This window comes from Arvicanthis niloticus, chromosome 20, assembly GCF_011762505.2.
Source record: "Arvicanthis niloticus isolate mArvNil1 chromosome 20, mArvNil1.pat.X, whole genome shotgun sequence".
Lineage (NCBI taxonomy): Eukaryota > Metazoa > Chordata > Mammalia > Rodentia > Muridae > Arvicanthis > Arvicanthis niloticus.
Genome location: NC_047677.1, coordinates 2,780,812 through 2,802,885, shown reverse-complemented (window position 1 = coordinate 2,802,885; position 22,074 = coordinate 2,780,812). Strand labels below are relative to the sequence as shown.

At 37.6% G+C, this 22,074-nt stretch overlaps 1 protein-coding gene across 4 annotated transcripts in view; it reads right to left on the bottom strand.

Moving 5' to 3' along the window:
* Nucleotides 1–22,074, bottom strand: part of Tbc1d32 (TBC1 domain family member 32) — a 210,303-nt gene that overhangs the window by 114,068 nt on the left and 74,161 nt on the right. For 3 of the 4 annotated variants that reach the window (XM_076917034.1, XM_076917033.1, XM_076917035.1), the window contains 6 exons: nucleotides 19,456–19,640; nucleotides 17,152–17,279; nucleotides 10,620–10,821; nucleotides 9,708–9,790; nucleotides 7,146–7,284; nucleotides 226–313 (listed from right to left, as the gene is read on the bottom strand). In XM_076917034.1, coding sequence (XP_076773149.1) covers nucleotides 226–313; nucleotides 7,146–7,284; nucleotides 9,708–9,790; nucleotides 10,620–10,821; nucleotides 17,152–17,279; nucleotides 19,456–19,640 — 825 coding nt within the window. The remainder of the gene's footprint in view (nucleotides 1–225; nucleotides 314–7,145; nucleotides 7,285–9,707; nucleotides 9,791–10,619; nucleotides 10,822–17,151; nucleotides 17,280–19,455; nucleotides 19,641–22,074) is intronic. The other variant, XM_034524089.2, reaches the window with a different exon arrangement.

Sequence of the window (22,074 nt, the reverse complement as noted above, 5' to 3'; positions counted from 1 at the left end):
TTTTATAAGTGAAAAGGGATTCTTCAATAATTGAATGTTTCAGCATAGATTACTAAGTACCATTGGAATTTTGTGGAAAACAAAGAGAAACTTTCTTCAACACAGTCACAAACTGCAAAGTAGAATTTTAGGGGTAAAAATATTCTGGAAGGTTATCATGCTAAATTTTCAGTTATTCATTTAATTTACAGCGATGGCATTTTATCCAGTGGGGGAAAGGCTTGCCTGAATTCTGTAGAGCCACTGCGCCTGCTGCTGTGGATGCCACCTGCACAACCAAGACTTCATAGCCAAACTTCTTCTGCCTGTTGATCTAATGTGAAGAACACATGAAGAAGCAAAGAGCACAGCATACTAGTTAAACACAATGCAGACTTATGGGTACAGTCTCTTACGGCTCTTCAACAATTAGAATACTAGAAATTTCTTCCAGGTTATAACAGCACAAAACAATGAAACCCTCACAGTGGATTAATACCAATGTGGTATTTGTAACAATTATTTCTGGTCTGAATTTAATCCTAGTTCTTTGACTTTAACGAGTCACTTAGTTGGGTGCTGAACACATGAGGTTACAGTTAAGAGCACATACTGCTCTTGCAGAGGACCCAACTTCAGTTCCCAGAATTCAGTTCAGTTCCCGGCATCCATACCTGGGGACTCATAACCAGCTATAACTCTAGCTACAGGTGATCCAACACCTTGGTCTCTTTGGACATCTGAACTCACACACATGAACACACATGTATATATATATATATATATATATATATATATATATATATATATATAATTTTATATATATATATATATATATATATATATATAATTTTGAAGAGTCATTTATTACTCCCAGACTGAATTTCTCATAAAGTAAGGGACTCAGATCCCTCCATTTCTAAATTGTATCATCCTAAACTGTAGCATTCTGTTTTCATTTTTTAGGCCACTTCCTCATTTGTAAACTTTCACCTCCAAATTCTTAAATGTGTTTTTAGAAATTTAAAAAAATTACTTAAAATCTGATGGCTTCTCCTCAAAATAAGTATTTCTAGAGAATATAATTTTTGTTTCTAAAGGAGAGCTGCCTGGTCCTAATCGTCAATATGTCATTTTCTGCTGTAAAAGGCCTTCAGTACTTGTCACTTTACAAGGAACAAACCTGCTTGGGATAACTACAAAAGTGAGCCGACCTCTTTGTATTAATCAGAATAAAGGGGTGAAGTGGCACTGCAAGCAACCGTCACACTCTTTAGACTATACATATATACTATATATATATATATATATATATATATATATATATATATATATATAGACTATATATATATCCAACTTCTGAACACAGTTAACCACTCAGAATTCTTACTTTAGAACATTTCATTAAAAGCACCTGGTTAATTTCACCCTCTTAAAACATAAAAATGTGCATCAGTTTTAAAGGTAAAAAATGTAGCTTAAAAGGAAGCCATGCTGAAAATTCAGTGTATTTCATCAAGTTTCTATTGCATATATCTTTTTCACTTAGCCGTCTTTTTCAGTCTTGTTAGTCATGTTTTCCATTTTCTGTAGTGAGAATTTTAGTTTCTTTAAAAACCCAGTTATGTTATATGAATATGTTTTTGTTTAAAGCCCAGGTGTGGGATAAGAGGCTGTTTCACAGAATACTAGTTACATACAATGCAGAGCCACTTACAATTAGAATACTAGAAATCTCTCCCAGGTTATAACAGCACAAAACAATGAACCTTCACCGTGAATTAGTACCAATGTGATATTTGTAACCATTTTACTTCTGGTCTGAGTTTAATCCTAGCTCTTTGATTTTAATGAGTCACTTAGTCTGGCTACGTGATTATGATTTGCCTCATACACTAGCAGGGTGTGAATTTGCCAGCTGCAGAGATTTTAATTCTGGGGACTCTGGACAGGGTATAAATGGGGCAGCCCAAGAGGGCCGGTGGCAGCTGCTGCTCCCCCTGCTGCTGCTGGTCCTTGTTGATTCCTGCTGGTACGTTTCCATTGCTGAAGTGCTGGATTGCTGGTTTTCTGGACTGCTGAATATTCTGGCAAAGATTGGACTTGCCCCAAGGAATCCAATCAGCAGGAAGTAGTCTATAGAAGTCTATGTCTCCTTTTCCCTCTAATCTTCTTTCTCTCCTACCTAGTGTTGCTGGGTTGGAAGGGATTAGGGTGGAATAAGGGTTCAAAGGGAGGTAGACGTATAAGAACCCAATAAAATACCTAAACATAAATACACTAACAATTTTCCTTGAGTTAGAATCCACTGCTCTGCAGTGAGTGACATAGACAACCAGGAAGATAAAAAACCTATCCTTCCTTCCCTGCATCTTCCTCCCAAAGAGGGCCCTACTCGTAAGTCCCTCCCACAGGCCCTGAAAATAGGATTATTTAGTAGCCACATGCTTTGCCCACTTCCCAGATATTGTGAAAAGGAGTCAGACACTTTATTAAACAAGATAAGTCTTCAGGCACATGGTCAAAAACTAGAAAAAAAGAAATCTGAGTTTTAGTCTGACCATTATAACTAGCCAGCTAACAGATCCATAAAAACACACTGTGTAAGTAATCAGAGCATCCACTTTTTCTTCCACAAAATTATGAAAGTGGCCTAGCCACCAGACTTTCTTGGAAAATATCTGAGGAGATAAATGATGAAAATATCTAGAATATCAGGGCATATTAACATGTGATGAATATGCTAATTAAGAGCTATGAGCTGTAAATTCCCAGTGTCAAAGGAGCAGTCTCCTCTATGCAAGCAGCCAGGGTGATGCAAAGAATATTAGGTTTAGAAATTTAAGGACATAAAAATGATATCAAATTTTAGATGTATCATGTAAAGACATGCCTGCCTGATGTGAGGCACCTGAATGAGAAAATATTTATGAACTACTTGCACGTTGTCATGATGATAGACAGTTTACACACAGGAAGTCTTCATGAAGATATACAGTATAAACAAATAGGGAGACTGAACAGGTAATTAATATACATAGGCAGCTCTAAGCATGGCTGTGGGGAGCTGGAGGCACTCAAAATAAACCAGAATATTTATAATAATATAAAAGACTGTGAAGGAGGAACTGTGTGTGTGTGTTACATATAATAAACTCTTAATGTGGAAGCTTGTGGAAGAGAAATGTGTACAGGGTGAAATAGAACTAGCAATCTGGAAGGATACCAGAATAAAATAAATAAGACAATAATAAAATAAAATAAATAAGGAACCGCATACAGATGGATCAGGTAAGTATGCCATAAATTGAAGAACAGAAGTAACTATTAGACAGAGACAACAAAAATGATTATTTATTTTCTAATAGTTTTAAACAAAGGATAAGATTGAAATTTACGAGAGTAGAGGGGGAAGCACTTGTTATTAGCAAACATAAACTATCAAAACACTTTATGAAAGAACTGATCCCGGGCCTGGGTACATCTGTAAAGTGCTTGCTACGTAGGCCTGAGTTCATTCTGCCTGAACCCACATTTGGGGATGAAGGGAGGCAGGGGAAGCTGAGCTCAGTAGCACAAGCCTAGCATTTCAACACTGGCGAAGGAGAGACAAGGTTGCTGGTCATGTAGCCTTAGCACCAAAATTGGTGAGTTCCTAGTTCAGGCAAGCTATTTCAGAAACTAAGATGGAGCTCTTTGCCATCTTGCAAGATGGTAGGTGATAGGCTGACAGGCCAGACATGAAGGAGCAGGCTGAGGCACTCCTATGAAAGGCAACCGGAGGCTAAGGAGTAAAAGGGGAAGTCCCACCCAAGTCACAGGACCTGGAAACACTCGCAGTCTGCCAAGTATTCCATAAGGATCCTGCACAGGAGTAAACTACTCAGCTGCAAAATTTTTTTCCCCTGCAATTTTCATTTCTTTTTCCTTTTCTTTTTTGTTGCTGTTTCTTATTTATTTATTCAATTTACATCCCAATATTGGCTCCTGGTCAACCCCTTCCATAATCCTTCCCCCCCCCATCTTCCCTCCCCTTCTTTTCTGAGTGGGTACCCCCGCCCAGTCATCCCCCCACCCTGGCACATCAAGTCACTGCAGGACTAGGTGTATCTCTCCCACTAAAGCCAGATTGGAAAGAGGAAAAAAAGAATTTTAAGGGATGGGTCTTGCCAACTGTCACAAAAGCAGTTTATAGCAACAAGAACAGAGTTACCCATGAGAGTATCAATACTCATCTCATTTTTATCTTAATAAGAGGCTCATACCAATGAAAACCTTAAATTTGAAATGAAAGTAAATTTTGTACCATTTAAGAAATTATAACTTCATCTTGATAATAATTATACAGATTTCTACCAATAAGTTATGGCTATGCAATAAATCCTAGCTAATCCCCCCTGTTCCAACAAAACCACTACTTTTCCCTAGAAAGACAGACCATTATTAACCACATTAGTCCCCAAGCTCAGGGAATAGGGGCGCTGACTCTTTAACTTCTTCAAGCTGATTAAGGGCGTTGAGATTTTAGAAGAGGGGTGGGGGGAAGAGTAAGTTGATATAAAAATGAGATGAATATTGATACTCTCATGGGCATTGTGCCTATATAACACATTTAGGAATACAAGGCCTAGACCCAGCCCTTTTTTAACTGATTTGGGACGGTTAACCTATGAGTTAAGGGACTATAGCAAATTCATGGTTTTGAGTTTATTGTTAGGGTGTTTTCCATATTTTATTTAGAAATAGCTGAGAAGAGTGAACAGACAACAGTCCAGGTTACCTTACATGGATAGTTGGTTTTCAAAACATCAGAAGTCCATAGAACTGACGCTACAAATATTTATATATTAATGTTCATTTTGATTAGAGACCTGTCTGCTCCTGACAGCTTCCTGTCGTTGATTCTAAGAAGAAATTGAGCATCCTTGGAGATACTCCAGTGGTGCGGTGACAGCCACTAGGCAAGAATTGCCTCTCTCCATCTACAGACAAATTACTGTCCAGAAAAGGACACACTTGCAGAATAGTCGACTGATTATATCTGCCTAGACAGAGTAATCAGCCCTTAATAATCCTGCATCACTAAGGTCTGTCAGATGATTCTGGGCCAGAAGGCTGAAGATTTGATGCTCCAACATTCAGTAGTATAGGGGCTTTTCAGGTGTTCAGTGGTCTCTATAAATTGGCTAAGTTTTAGAAGCTATGCTTAGTGCTTCCCATAACTTCAGTTAACTCAGTCATTCTGGATTTCTGATGGGGTTGAAGACCTATAGTCTCATAACCAATCCTGGCTATTTACTTTGAGAGAAAAGATCTGAGTAAATGGTTTTCAGCTGACATTCATTCTAAAACCAAAAAGCCAGGATCAAAAGTAAGTGTTTTAGTTAGAAGAGATGACAGAGGTTCTGGTTAGTCAACAGAATGATGGACTGGGTATTAGGACTATCTTGTACCTCACTGGTACAATTAGGAATAAGTATGCTCTAGCTGTATTTTGAGAGAAAAGTTCTACTTTAACAGGAAGAGTGATATGTAGGAGGAGCTAAGTGGGAAGGAGTACTGAGAGGAAGAGATGGAACAAGGAGAGAAGATGAAGAAGAGGAGAAGCTAGGTGATGAGAGAGAGAAAGAGAGAGGGGGCATGGAGGCAGATGTTAACATGTCTCCACCAGTCAAAGATAGTTTTTATATCTAGGTTGGGTATTGGGTTACGCTTCTGATTGAGCATTACCAAACTTATAAATCCTTTGATTAACATTTTTAAAAAATCGTATAAAAGCAAAAAGGAAAGGGGGCATGGGACAGGGGTGTTCTAGGGAGGGGAAATGTGGAAAGGGGATGGCATCTTAAATGTAAATAAAATATAAAATAAAAAAGAAAGCAATATAAAAAAAAAAGAACAGAGTTACATACATGGTTAAATTTGCAAGATGTCTACCTGTTATTTTGCCAAAGAAGTACCAGGGAAGTGGCAAAACCAGGGAAAGAAACTTCCCATCATCATGTGAGATGCTGCACAGCACAGCACACCCAGCCCTGATCATTGCCAATCGACTAGCATGGGGGCAAGAGTGGTGTTCCTAAAACAGCCCGAGTAACTGCTTTGCTGCCTGGGACTGGACCTATTTCCTTCCAACTCCTTGCACAGAACACACCAGAAACCTGCCATGCCCACCTCCACAAACACTGCTAACAGTGATGTGAAAATCCCAAAACACCTTGCTGATGCTTACTTCAAGAAGAGGAAACCTTGGAAGTTGAGGCTCCAGAGAGGGAAATCTTTGACAAGGATAGGGAAAATACAAAATTACTAAGCAGGACAAGGTTGGCCAGCAAGCTGTAGACTGGACAGTTTGCAAAGGTCAAGCTATTACTCAGCTCCAGGGATGTATGCAGCCCTTTCAGACTCTAACAAATGAAATTTGTTCTCACAAACTATAGGTCTAAATTTCTTGCCAAAATCCTAATACAAAGAAGATACATTTTGAAAAAGTGAAGAGCAATTTAGAAAGCAGCAGAAATCAACCTTCACATCCATGAAACTGTGTGCAGCATGCACACACACACACACACACACACACACACACACACACACAATCAGCCTTGACCCTAGCCAAAAAAAAAAATGTTATGCAGAAAAATATCCTCAAAAGCAGTTAAGATGTAAAAGTCCCAGAAACGAGTTTATTATGACAGAAAAAATCTAATTATGAACCAATTACTTCAGACTACTTGATTAAATAAATCACCTTGTAAGTTTTATGTAATAGTAGAATATAATCCCTCTAAAGGGAAGTTTGTGGCTTTAAAATCCCTGAGGCCTAAACCTTTATGGATACATACATTTAGACATAATAGGATTTTTTCCCAGAAATTCTACCCAGTACATATGGAGGTATTATATCATGCTTATAAAACATCTGGAAAATTAACTGAATTTTTCAATGCCATCTGACTACTTGCAATTTCAAAATACAGATACAGACACCAATATCTGCTACCTAAAGCTTTCCAAAAAAAAAAAAAAAAAACCTCAAGTGTTACAATGCAACCCAGGATTTTAACTGAAGCTTTATAACCTCGTCACACATGGAGAGCAGAATGCTGTTCTCAATGGCTTTTATAACAACAACAATCCTCTCACTCAAAGCAGATGGCAATTCGTACCTGTGGCTTTTTTGCATATTGGCTGAACATAAATGTCACACATTCATTGATGGCACCTGTTCTCTGAAGAAGCAGCAGTCCTTTGGGAGTGGCTGCAAAATTGAGTAAATCATCCAACAAATTGTCCTCCCAAGCCACACTGAAACAGGAAAAGTAAGGTAAAAGGACACTTAATAGCTCAGAATGGAAAATAGGTAAGATGGGTGTGGACAATAATTAAACTGACAGAGTATACACTGACTGCAGATCACTCCGTAGATGTTAGGAGCTGAAAAGGCTCTGTGAGGTTTTTTTTTCTCAACTCTACTACGACAGCTTCCCATCAGTGAGTGAGTGTTCACCTCAGGTGCAGCGTGTTCCCATCCGCCTCAGGTGCTGCGTGCTGACCAGGTCCCCACCTTCTCTTTATGATGCTGCTGCCCTTGGATCCCCTGCACCTCAACTGCCCATTATTTTTGTGCATTCTTTTTATTAAAATACTCGCTTTCTGGTGTTTTGAAGCATAAAATACATGGTTTCTCTTTTATTTTCATACATTTTTATTGTATTTGGAAGTGAATAATAACATGTTTTCCCAGATCATATTTTTAAGACTAATAACTTTGGCAGAGGTAAAGAGAAAAAAAAAGAAATAACAGAAACCATATTAAAAATTGGAAAACACTATAATCTATAGATATATTATTTGCTTAATTAAACTTTTACCGTTAACATACAAGTAAGAGCTGCCTGATAAGGACATCACCTGTTAGCCCCAGCCATTATACTGTAGATAACAAGATGTGTCAGGTGCCACACAGTCCAGAAGGTACAGGAGTGATAACTTGGAGAATGTTTAAGAATGCTTGCCTGCCCCGACAGTTATATACAATTAAACTACTTAAGAACAAGAACATGTGTTTGGGTGATAGGAAACATTTTTTTGGTGACGGTGTAGTTTAAATGAACAGACACTGCCAAACATAGAAGGTTAGCTGAGCATAGTGACACATACCTGTGATTCCCAGTACTTGGGAGCTAATGACAGAGGCAGGAAGATCTCTGTGAGTCTGAGGCCAGCCCAAATCTCACAACTTGAGACTCTTAATACTTGGCCTGAGCATTATTATCAACTGCATTATCTACATTTCAAACATCCTGTCCTCTGTAACAGCAGGAACCTAATATTAAGCCCCTAGTAGATGCTCTCCTTGCTCATACACTAAGCCATGTATCTATCCTACTGGTTCTTCCTAGAAAGCTCTAATGAACCTGGACAGTAATACCAGAGGTTAGAAAACCTCTTCTTCCCTAGCACTGCTCTCCTGTAAGCACATACTCATAGGTAACACTGCCTCTTTAAACCTACTAACCCATCCATACTCTGTATGGAGGAAGAATGAACTTAGGGCTTCTTGGATAAGCAGTGCCTCTTCTCTAGTCCACTCTGTCCATAGCAGTGGTTCTCAAGCTATGGGCCCAACCCTTTGGAGGCCACATATCCAATATCCTGCACATTATATATTTTACATTATAGCACCAATATTACAGTTATAAAGTTGAAATGAAATAATTTTATAGTTGGGATCACCACAACATAAGGAAGTGTATAAGGGGTTCACAGCATTAGGGAAGCTGAGAACCTCTGCTCTATAGGAAGCAGCTCCCTGTACCAACACGTATTCTGTTCTGTTTTATATGCAATGAAGTTGATAACAGTGACGTGTGCATTTGAGGAAAGTCTATGTCTACAGATTGGGACTGGACAAAGCTTGCCCAATTTCTCCATACTCTCTCAATGAAAAGGAGAAAAAAGAAGCAGTTAATGTGTTTGTTAACCATATTATAAATAAAAATACATGTAAATTTCAGAGAATGAATTATTTTGAACCTTTAAACTTTTCCTAAATTTTTAAAAAATAACTGAGTTTGTAAGTTAAGCTCTATCCTATAAGAGAGAAAGAAACAAGGTCAAAATTTAGCAAAAAAAGATCCTTTAAAGCTGTCCCTACTATGATCCACATGGTGCCAATGCTCAACCATAAACTAAAATAAAAACTTGGAACATGTAGATCACTAAACCTTAGTTTAATAAATTATTTCCATGTTAACATCAGAGCCAATTAATATTTTAAAGAAGCACAAATACATACAGTAAACTAATAATTTACACAACTGTCAAAACCATAACTAAACTGCACTACTGCTGTATTTTGAAAACTAAGTAAATGGATCTCCCTGCCATCTAGAAACATCTTACTTCTACCACCCATGTAAGATTTCTTTCCAGTTTTAGTATTTGATAATTCTCTGATTTTTCTGAAAACTTTACAGTCCACCAACCTTCCTAATACAAAATATAAATACAGGATGAAGTAAAAACTATTTAATATTTCTACATTTGTAACAAATATCACATAATCTATAAATAATAATAATCCTATAAAATGTAATTTACCTTGAACCTGTACATACACAGTTTAACTTCCAGGAAAATGTTTTTCCACCATTTTCATTGCATTTCAATTGTCTCTAAATGATCTCAACAAATACAACAGAGAGGTGTGAAACAGTGACAGTTACCTGTTGGGAGACTCCTGGCTCACTGAGGACACTGACTCACAGCCCTCGACTGGAGTGGGGATCCTCTCTGACAGCAAGCTTGTCTAAGAGAAAATAACCCGTTAGTTCGTTTTTCTGCTTTCCTGACCAATAACATTATTCAGAAGGTTTCTAATGCTGTAGTTCTGTTTTTAATCCTTGATCTATTTTAAGTCAATTGCTTTCAAAATTAAATTATCTGGTTCAATGAAACTGAAAGACTTAGCAATCTACTGGTCTGTATACAGCTCCTGCTGCATTGTGTTCTTGATATCTTAATCTCTACAGAGGAAGGGGAGTCTATGCAAAGAAAATTTACCTCAAGCTTCTGCTAGCAGAGTACAAACTTTGTGATTGTCAGTTAAAGGCTTAGACCCTAGGCCTACTGAGAACGAGGTTCTGAAGTCACCCTGTGCCAAGTTAAGAAGTATGGATAGCTAATACCAACTACCACAATGCTAGGTAATAATATTTAGCCTAGCATGGTGGCACATGTCTTTAATACTAGCACTCAGGAAGCAGAGGCTGGTGGCTCTCTGTAAGCTCATCGCCAGCCTGGTCTATATAGTAAGTTTCAACCAGAGCTCCATAGTGAGACTGTTTCAAAAAGAAAAAAGAAAAGAAAGCTAAAGCAAGGAAGGAAGAAAGGGGGGAGGGAGGGAGGGAGGGAGGAAGGGAGGGAGGGAGGGAGGGAGGGAGGGAGGGAAAAGAAAAGGAAAGGAAAGGAAAGGAAAGGAAAGGAAAGGAAAGGAAAGGAAAGGAAAGGAAAGGAAAGGAAAAGGAAAAAAAGAGAGATACATGTACCATTAAAATACCCTGTCCATAATACCATATTACAATGATGCCTGTAACTTAAATAAAGATCTGCAGGGAGGAAAAGTTTGAAGCAAGTACCTTCTTCCATGCCTTTGCTATAGATTCATGTAAACCATAAGGAAGCAGCACCTGCAAGCCTTCACATGTCCCATATATCTGACGACACACAGAAATAAATGCTCCTTTAACTGCAGGCAACATTTCCGATCCAGAAAAAATCGAAATATCTTCTTCAAGGAGTTTCTTTGAAAACTTGGCTATTATATGAGCACCTGTAGGACTAAGAAGAGACGACAGATGTGACCCCAAATCCAATGCAGCCTGACATCAGGGAGTATTAACAAAACAGCCTGTCTCTACACCGCTCACTTGCTTCTTCCCTTTTACATAGTTCATAGGCTTTTGCAAACAAAACAGTATGCCTGACCCACCAATGTGCACATGTCCAGTTATGACAAAGCTTTCTGTGGAACATAGGAAAGAGCATTCAAGGGAGAATCAGCAAATCTGCAAACACTTAAAGAGACATGGATGCCATGCAGCCAGGGCCATGCATGAGTGTTCTTAATTTTACAGTGAGAATACCATCTTGTTTGAGCTGTTGCTACCTTCCCCATTACAGTAACAACAACATGCCCACTCTATCTCAAAGCCTGAGATCGTTTTCGTGGAAATAATAATAGCAGAGACAAAAAAAAAAAAAAAAATGCTTCCAATGTGAAAGCTGTTGTTTTAAGTGTTAGGTGCTTACATCATCTTTTCTATAATTCTTTGGAAAAGGAGTTTCCAGATAGGAGAATATATGTACAGATTACAGAAGTAACTTGCATAATAACACACAGCTAATGGTAAGAAATAAATAAGATTACCTAGTCAGTCTAACACCAGTACTAACACTATTTCTAGATTTAAAAAAAAAAAGTCAAAGCAAAAGCAATATACATTAGACATAAGAGAGCAGTCAAGTCCCCTGGTACCTTTCTCCAGCAGCATGACAAACATGTTTTCATCCTTATCTTACATATGTAACCAAGTGTACAATCTTCAAATGACAAAATTTCTATTTTAAAGGTAGTGTACTCACGTAAAAGTTGCAATCTTTAGTTAGACAGCCCATATTTAACTTCTCTTTAGTCTCTCAGGGATGTCACTTCCCCTAGATAGGTTTGTTTAAATTACACTTCCTACAAATCCTGCAGGCTATGCTGGATGATTTATACTCCCTGTGCAGTTTTTCTCCAAGTCAATGATTCAATAATTTTATATTTGAATAACTGTTTCCCCACAGTATCCTCCAACACAGTTCCTATTTCCTCAAATGTTCTCGAAGATAATAATTAGATCCTGAGGCTTAAACTTTAGTTCTTGTTTCTTCCTGGGTAAATAGCTTCATTGGTGATGTGTGCCTCCTGTATAGGCCAATTATTCGGTGGTCCCAATTTAGGTGATACTGAAAGTTAGCTTGGCAGATGGAAGCCCACAGGCATTTCACCAATGATTTTAGTAATTATTGTGGTGATTACCAAGATTTCATGATGAAGTACTTCATGAATCTTTTCTGATTCAAGAATTTTGTTGGTTTTTAGTAACTAGACTTCTGCAAAGAATGTTTCCTGGGTAACCTGTTAAAGTACAGTGTGTAAAGGAAAGTTGGAAATATTCTAATATTAATTTGCAAAGTAATAAATATACTTGGTATCATAGCACCATCAAAAAGAAATGTCTCAGTCCATTTGTGCTTTATTTTTTACTATTTTTATATTCTTACTATTTTAATATTGTTAATCCATGTTTTTATAAACCTAATAATATTTCACACTGTTGTACCCATTAGTTTTTGATCCTCAAGTTACACATCTTAAAGACAGTAGAATCTTCCTTGAGGAAGGTTTGGTGCTATCCTCAGAGTTTTAAATAGCTACCTTGTTTTCTAGAGTAAAAATTATGTAAGGATGATTCTGTATACTTCTTATTCCTGACCTAGAAACAGTCATTTCTTCAAGGCCTCCTGTCTCCCGTTATGGGGAAAAAGAAAGATACAGAGATATCATAATGCAGCATCTGCTGTCAATATCACTGCTTCTAGGCCTTTGACAGAGTAGTGATGTAAAAAAAATTTATCTTTTTATAAAAAAAAAAAAAACTAAGTTCAGGATTGTATTTCCACTATGAGCTGAGAAGTCAAGATTTTACTTGTTTCTTTAATTTTACGATGTTATATTGTATCTTACACTGATAAAGTCTTAGTTCCAAATGTTATTATCTAGTTGTTTATTATCCATAATAATTTCAAAATATCAAATGCAGCTGGCACTGAAGATTATTTCCCTTATACTACTCTGAGCTACAGTCAATCATGCTGACATTACCTGAAGTAATTTTCTTTCTACACGACTTTGTCACTAACCAGCCTGTTAAGTTTGCTTACTCAATATCTTCACAGGTTTTAAAACTTGTGAGTTCTTTCTTCTTTATGTTATTTAACATTTGGAGCCTAAAGCAACTATTTAATTCTAAACTAAAATCTAAGTATAATCAATGTATATCCCATGGAAAACATTTCTCCGTGTATGTCTCTTCTGTTCCCTGGAACTAACCATTTTCCTTGCCTTTCAATCTGTCTCCATGATATAAGCAAACAGATGGTTCATACTGTTCTGTCCACAGAGGGCAGCAGTCTATAAACATTCATCTGTCCTTTCTCTTTTTTCACTTAATGTCAATGCTAATACCATAAGCAGTCCATAAAAATATTGCTAATTCTGTGTGGGGGTGTGTATATAAAAGTTGTGGGACAACCTGGAGACCAGAGGACGATTGCAGGAATCAGGTCTCTAGTTCTACCATGTGAGTCCCAGCAATTAAATACAGGACATCTAGTTTAGTAGGTAGCATGTTTCCCTGCTAAGACATTTCCTAGCCCCCTAATTCCTTTTAACAGCTAGTGAGCTGCTCATCGCTCCACTGTGAAAAACAAAACGGAATGAGCTGGACTCTTACTAATTGCATCTGCAAACATTCCAGCCTTTCTACTAAGGAAACAATCAGGATACTATCCAATGATAACCAGAAGTCACTTCTGGTAGTTTATATGTTATTTGTCCCACTTCGATGTGACAGAACCTTTCTTTAAAAACAAAACCACATACATACCCTAGAGGCAGTTACTGGCAAAACCCTGATTTATCCAAATTAACAGTATGCATGAGCCGCCGGGCAGTGGTGGCTCATGCCTTTAATCCCAGCATTTGGGAGGCAGAGGCAGGCAGGCGGATTTCTGAGTTCGAGGCCAGCCTGGTCTACAGAGTTAGTTCCAGGACAGCCAGGGCTACACAGAGAAACCCTGTCTCACAAAAAAAAAAAAAAAAAAAAAAAAAACCAACCAGTATGCATACAGAGACAGAAACCTTACATAAGGATACAGGGCCAGGCATACAAGCACTTTTCTTTAGGTTTTCTAATTAGTAACTTTATTTATTTATTTTATAAACTTTGCTACAAAAAAAAAAAAAAAAAAACCTTGCAAATAAATGCATCACACACCAAAATTACCCAGGCCCAAAATCGATGCTACGTAATAAACTTACATACAATTAGGAGTGACAGGCTGAGGGGGTCACAGTTCAAGGCTGGTGTATGTTATTAGGAAGGCATTATTTTTAAAAAATGAATTTGCAGAGGGTTAAGCAAGAGATGAAAAAATGTTAGAATTCATGATAAAACATAACTATTCCTTAAAAAAAAAAAGTGTTAAATACTCAACAGCTCCAGTTCAAACCAACAAACTAAATGCATAACATTGCTCTGTTTCTTCTACAAATTCTAAAATTCATAAGTAAAACTAGTTTTAAAATGCATAAAAACCCTCCAAAACAAAGCAAATGGAAAAGATGATGGGAAATTTTGGACCTTGGAATTCAGAACAGCTGAGTAAACCTAAAAAGTGGCAGTCACCACCGAGGTACATCAGACTCACTTCAAGAAGTCTGAAAAAGCATACTAGTACCTGATGAATTAAATATCTCTGTGACTAGGAACAAAACAGCGCTGAAAGCATGAGTGGCTAGAAGAAACTTTATAAAAAACTCTATCCGCCAGGTCCCACTTAAAATTGCATGATGCCAACCCGGGGACTTCTTGAAAGGCAAGTAGATCAGGAAACACAGGAGGGAAGATCAAGTCAAAAAGGATGTGCTGAGGCCTGGGACTCGGCACCACTTCCACACCAACTCCTGCAGGGACCTGGGTGGTTGTTCAGGCAAGTAACTGCAGGAGGCTTTGGTAGGGTTCTTTCTAGGAAAATCCCATGCATTTTCAACAAAAACCAAAGTAACAGCCACAAGTGACAACTGCCCTTGTACCCCTTACCAACAGTTTTTTTTTTTTTTTAAACATCCTAGAAATAATAAAAGAACTCAAAACAACAGATTAAAAACAAATGGAGGGAAAATGATAAAGCATATGATGAAACTTCATTATCCATGGAGGTGAACAAATTTACTGTATTCCAACAGGAATAAGATATTCTGCTTTAAACACACACACTCACCCATGCACATAAGCACACACATACACTCACATATGCACACATACTCACATATACATATACACACTCACATATGCACACATGCTAACATACACATTCACATATGCAAAACACTAACACATGTGTGCACATACCCACACATACCCACACATATGCATTCACACTTACATATGCACAGAAACAACTCACATGATTAGATGATTAGATTAGATGATTTGTCTTGTCATTATTTTTTTTTTTTTTTAATGTGCAGGCTGCTCCAGATTGCTCTGAAACAGCTCTAATTCACATAGCTGATATTTTGGCAAGAATCGCTTCCATAGAGGAAGGACTTATTTTACTTCTGTATGGAGAAAATCATCTAATTGTGCACATATTCACATAATCATCCCAGGGAGATTGTTCAGCAAATAAAAAAAGTACTTGCCATGTAAGTGCAATGCCCTGAGTTTGATCCCCAGAATTCTATCAATATATAAGAACAAAACAAACTTCATAATGTTGCCCTTTGAAACCCATACATGTACCATGGAATGTGCATGCCTGTGAACACAACCATGTGTATGTGCACATACACAACACACACACACACATCCACAAGCATATATACACACACAATAAGATAAAAATGTGATGTTTCCGGAAAAAGCCACAGAGTTTCAAGTTAGGACAAATAATAATAAGAAGAAGACTAATAATAATAACTAAAAATTGCTAGTACCAAAATGAGAGCAGAGGTTGTTCAGTACTGATCCCAGGTACTATCAAGATAGTAAGATCAAATTCCCCATAACTCTAAACCATAAATAGATAAATAGCTGCATTTCTCTGCAAAAAACAACCTGTTAAATTCCACACAAAAGGAAATAACTCCCAACAGGTTCATACATCTAATAAAGAAATTATGTAATTAAAAGAATTGGATAATGTCAGGCACACACCGTCTCGCAGATGAACAATACTTACAGAAGTTGTAACAGTTCTCTACAATTCCTTCCACAAGATAGAAGCAGGAGAAGTCATTTCTAACTTATGAAACCAGCATTATAGAAATATCAAAGAACAAAAAGATTCCAGATTCTGAGGCTGATGTCATTTGTCAGTGTGGCACAGATCCACAGCAGCCGCTGGAAACTCAAGGCCACCATGGCGGAGAGGAACGTTCCCCACAGCCAGGTGGCAGTTAGACCCTGAGTAAGGCTGCTTGGCATTTAAAAGCCGATTAACGTAATTCATCATATCAACAGGCTGTGCACATTACAGTGTCATTTGGGGAGGCACAACTTGTTATATACTAAAGGGGAGTGCGGTGGAATCTGAGTAAATTACAGCAAGTTGAAATAAGAGTACAATGCTAAAATAAAATGAAGTTTTATTCTGTACTTACCCAAGAAAATGTCTATGTTCAGAACTGAAATCTCAGGGTAACATATATGATGTCATTTTTAAGCAACCAAGAGTAAACACATTTATAGGTCCACAGGTTTGCTGAAGTCTCACACCATCAGAAGCACAGAGTCTGGAACTACTAGAAGTCTAAGTAACACAAGGCTACCAATGGGCAAAGGCGGAGCTAGGATGGGATGACAGGAAAGGTGTGTCTTCTCCTTTATCAATCTGTTTGACTTGAACCGACTACTTGTGGCTTGAGAAGCCTGTGAGACAGTCTTGGGGAGCAGGTAACAGGATATTGGATCCCATCTGGAATGATACCTGCTATCCTTACTTACTGTGAGCTAAGATTAGCTAGCACAGGGGCTGAAGAGGTGGTTCCCATGTTAAGAGCACTTACTGCTCCTTCAGAGGATCCAGGATCCCAGCACTTGCATGGTAGCTCACAACTGCCTGTAATTCCCCTTCCGGGGCATCCGATACCCTCTTCCACCCTCCAGGGATGCCTGAATGCATGCATGTGGCGCACATAAACTTTTGTAGGCACATACACATACATGCACAGAAAATCGATAAACATTTTAAAAGACTTATCAAAGACAGTTTAATGTGTACCTGTTCTGGAAACCTAAGAACAGCCAAATAGTTACACAGAATAAAATATACACGTACCTCTCTTCTTCAGAAGAGTTCATATTTTCTCCATACAGAAGTAAAATAAGTCCTTCCTCTACAGAAGCGATTCTTGCCAAAATATCAGCTATGTGAATTAGAGCTGTTTCAGAGCAATCTGGAGCAGCCTGCACATTAAAAAAAAAATAATAATGACAAGATTTTATTAGTATTTTAAACTATGATTATATTAACTGATTTGGTGGTGATAGATCCACTGTGGGTGGTGCCATTCCCTAGTTTGGATCCCGGACTATATAAGTGTAGGAAGGTTGGTGAGTAGTAGTATGTGTTAATCTTCATTCCTTAACTGTGGGGTGCAACATAAACAGGTCCTTCAAGATCCTAGGTCCCTACCATGACAGACTGCCCCTTAACCTGGGAGCTAACATAAGCATGCCTTATTCTTTTCTATACTTATAATGCCCAGTACAGAGCACTGATATAGCAGAGGATCACTACATGACTCTAGATGTCTGAAATTAGGTATTAGATGTCTAACCTTTTCTCCTTTAAGCTATTTTCTTGAGTTAATTTGTCACAGCAATAATAAAGAGAAAACGACCTGCACATACATGTCTAGTAATTCCAGCACTCAGACACTAAATGGGGCAGGAGATTGAGACAATCAGGTCTATCTGGGCTATATATGGAAACCCTGTCCCAAGAAAAAAATTAAACGCATGTGTGTTTCTATGTATATATTTATGTACATTATATTCATATGCATATGTATACATGCTGTGTGTACACAAAAATATAAAGACATAGATATACGTATGTGCGTGCACACACACACAACTATCCGTATATCCAACTCTAGTAGATACTCTGTTTTCATAAAAACTACTTTTCTTGACACCTGTATCTAAAATGTGTTCCTTCTCTCATATATATTAATGCACACTTATACCTGTGTCCACATATTTTGTCATGCAAACAGTTTTGCTTTAGAACTTTCTGTTGTTCATGTTAACTATCTCCCATTTAGAAGGTGATTAGAGTGATCTTCTAAAAGATGTGAGCATGCCTTACTGTCTTCTGTACTGCTGAGCACTGAAGAGCAATGGCTCCTTAGGTGATGCTGATTATCTTAAATTAGGTACTAGAGAGCCCCTGTGTGTCAGTGAACTGGCCTATACTTAAAAAGGGAACAATTCAGAGCCAGCAAGAGAGGCTTGATGACCTGAATTTGAACCCTGGGATCCACTTGGTGGCAAAGTTATCACCTGACCTCTACATACACAGCACAGCATGTGAATACCATCCCAAATAGATAGATAGATAGATAGATAGATAGATAGATAGATAGATAGATAGATAAATGCAATACAAAAAAATGCAAATAATAGTGCAAACACAGGGCTGACTGCAGAACCCAGGAGAGGACATTTTCGCACACAGAAGGTCTCACTCCCAGGAGGAAGGGATTGAATAAACACGGAGTATATCATAACACTATGTAGAAAATGTGAGCAGTGCATAAATACAGAACACTTGGTAAATGCAAAGTTGAAAACAGTGGCATTAATGCATCCAACAGCAACCCACAATGTATTTGTGGCCCAGAGAAGTGTGGTATGATCCAGGAGGGAGAAGAAACAGGTAAAGGCGCTACCAAGCACATAAAAGACATTTTAACTCCCAGCTCTGTGTGCACTCTAACAACACTGCCTCAGAGTCTACATGAGAGAAGTGATGAGCTACCTTAGACATATGGCAGTCCTGGTGAGGATGCCAACTTCACCACATGTTGGCTGTCTGAGGTGGAACAGGCCACTTCCCTCTACCTCAGTTTATTCTCTGGTGAAAGTCTCTAGCATGAAAAACTAGGTGCACTGTGAAGACAGCGTGGCTGTTCAGCTCACACTTGTTCACACTGCTCTCCTGGCAGAGCTGACTCTTCAGGAATATAATAGTATTTCCAAAAGCTATAAAACTTATTAGAATATGTAAGACATACACAATTTATTACATTCATGAGACAAATAACTTCTTAATAGTATAACTTTTTTCTAAGTTTTTTTCCCACCAACAGAACTGAGTTTGATTAGAAAAAAATAAAATAAAATGTGGTCTGTAGGTATATATTCCTACCACCCGTCATAACTAATAAATCAAATAACTGCATAGACTATGACTTAACAAATAAAGATCCTCAGGAGCAAAAAAAAAAAAAAAAAAAAAAAAAAAAAAAAAAAAAAAAACCCAACAAAAACAAAAAATACATGTAAGAAATATCTGTCAGAAAACATCACACCCATGTCAGAAATGTAGAGCCGCTGGCTGTGAACTAGTACCAACCGCTGAAGCCAGCGGCTCCTCTTCCTCTTGGGTGACACCCACCGCACTTCCTTTCATCAGGTTATGAATGGGCTGGAGAAGCGCCTCTGTCACTGTGCTGTTGTATAAGCACTCAACGGCACATTCCTTCTGGTCGCAGAGCATCCGCAAAACATCGGTCACCATACTTGCAGGAGAATAATTCTCTGAGAACCAGAAGGACAAAGCAGAAAGTCAAAGCACTGTCTACTTCTGCTTCTCACTGTTCAACAGAAAGTGAATAGTTCCACAAGGATCAGAGAGAGACTGGGCATTTTAAAAAAATCAACAACTAAATCCCTGATGAGAATTATAAAATGAAACTTATCTTATTTAGCTTACTATCTCTTCAAGATAATTAAAAAAATACAAAAGACAATATAACATTTTTCAGTTAGACCCCAAATCACACCTTGATATTGAAGATATGGCTGGAAGAAGACTCAACTTTCAATCTCTCAGAAAACAAGTTCATTACATTTACTGATTTCCTTTTCTTAATGTACTTGGGTATATGGGCTTAGTAAAAAAAAATTAAATGAAACATCCAGATTAAACTACAAGCAAAAGGAAGACACCAAAGAATGGACACCTCCAGAAGGTGACCACAAAAGGCCACATTTAATCTAACTTCCTTACACAAATGTGATATGATTGCCCAAAAAACAGTATAAAACTAACAAGGTTTTAAATTAATATTACACTAGTCTTCATTCCATAAGCATGCTAACTTCAAGTTCATAAAAGGATTTGGTGACTTTGCATTCAGTTCCAGATGAATGACAAACACTATGGACGTGTACTTACCCACTGACATGACAGAAGTAAATGCTTACTGAGCACTGTACTAAACATAGCGGTCTGAGAAGACAGAGACAGCTGACTAGACAGTAAGCCACAATACTGAGGACCTTTACCGAGGGAAGATCGTGTTCAGTCTAATCGATGCTGTACAAGCATGCAGCAGGGGTCTAACGGTACTACTCTATCATGTAAATGCTGGAACACAGAAGAGGTCTAAGGGAGCACATTAAGAACAATACACTATTATAACCACACAGAAAAATCATTCTGGCGGACACATATATTATATGACTAATATGTAGCCCAATCCATTTTTTCTCTTACTCCAGGCTCTCTCAGAATCTGTGCTAGCATTTCCAAGCTATTTCCCAATTTTAAAAGACTATAGTTTACATTATTATTTCTGATATTTTGTTTTACATTGAAGATTTCTGTTGATATACAAAAGAAAAGGAAACATTATTTTAAATGGTAATAATTTAAAACATTTTTATAAGCTGGTCAACATGCATAGGAGCAAATAGCAATTTACAATAAAATATGAAGAGATTCTCTTTTACTTTATACTTAACCAAGAAGATCCTGAAAACAACTGAATTTTTGGATTTAAAACATGTGACTGTGCCCTAGTTCTTCCCTCTTGAAGAAAGAAAGCATTTATTTTTGATTTGATAGGAGGTACAGTTGGGAGCGCTGAATTTTAAAAGACTTTGGATCTTTGAAAAACTGGATTTCTTTTTTTTAAACTTTTTTATTGGTTATTTTACTTATTTACATTTCAAATGTTATCCTTGTTCCCTGGATTTCTTAAAAAGACTAAATTCTTAAGGGTTTGAAGTTTTAAAGACTACGGAACTTTTAAATTTTGGAATATTTTAATATTGTGATGATCTTATTAATGTGAGATCTTGGGAATGAATGAGAAAAAAGATTGTTGCTTACTACTGCTCTGTTTCTCTATCAAGTTGGCAAGGGTTTAGTTGTGCTGGCTAGCTTTATGTCAACTTGGCATAAGCTAGGGTCACTCTCAAGAGGAGATACCACGACTGCGGAAATGCCTCAATAAGATCAAGCTGTAGGCAGGCCATTAGAACATTTTCTCAGTGAATGATTAATGGGGGAGGGCCCAGCACACTGTGGGTACAGCCACCACTGAGCTGGTGGTCCTGGGTTCTATAACAAAGCAGACTGAACAAGGCATGATGAGCAAGCCAGTAAGCAGCATCCCTCCATGGCCTCTGCATCAGCTCCTGCCTCTGGATTCCTGCCCTGTTTGAGTTCCTATCCTGACTTCCTTCAATAATGAACAGTGAAATGAAAGTGTAAGCCAAATGAACCTTTTCTTCCCCAAGTTGCTTCAGTCATGGTGTTCCATCACTACAATAGTAAAACCTTAAACTAGAACAAACCAAAACCAGCAAGCTATTTAAAACACCTTAGAAACACAAAGGGCAGAAAATCCAAAAAGAGAGCAAATCAATTAATCAAATTTCTCCTGATAACACTTGAGAACATCTTGATATTAAGAAAGCATTAAGATTCTCAGCCAAACTAACTCTACATTAAAACATTAATAGATTAGAAATGTCTTAAAACATCTATGAACAAAATTAAATTCCATAGCTTACTTCAGAACCAATGTAATGTCTCACAAGTAATATGAAGTCTTAATAAACACATTTACCAGAATAAGTAACTCAAACACCTAGCCAAGAGAACACTCAAACATTTTAATTATTTTTTTCTCCATTTAAAATAGATGGATCATGAGTTGAATGTCCACTACTGTTAATCAAT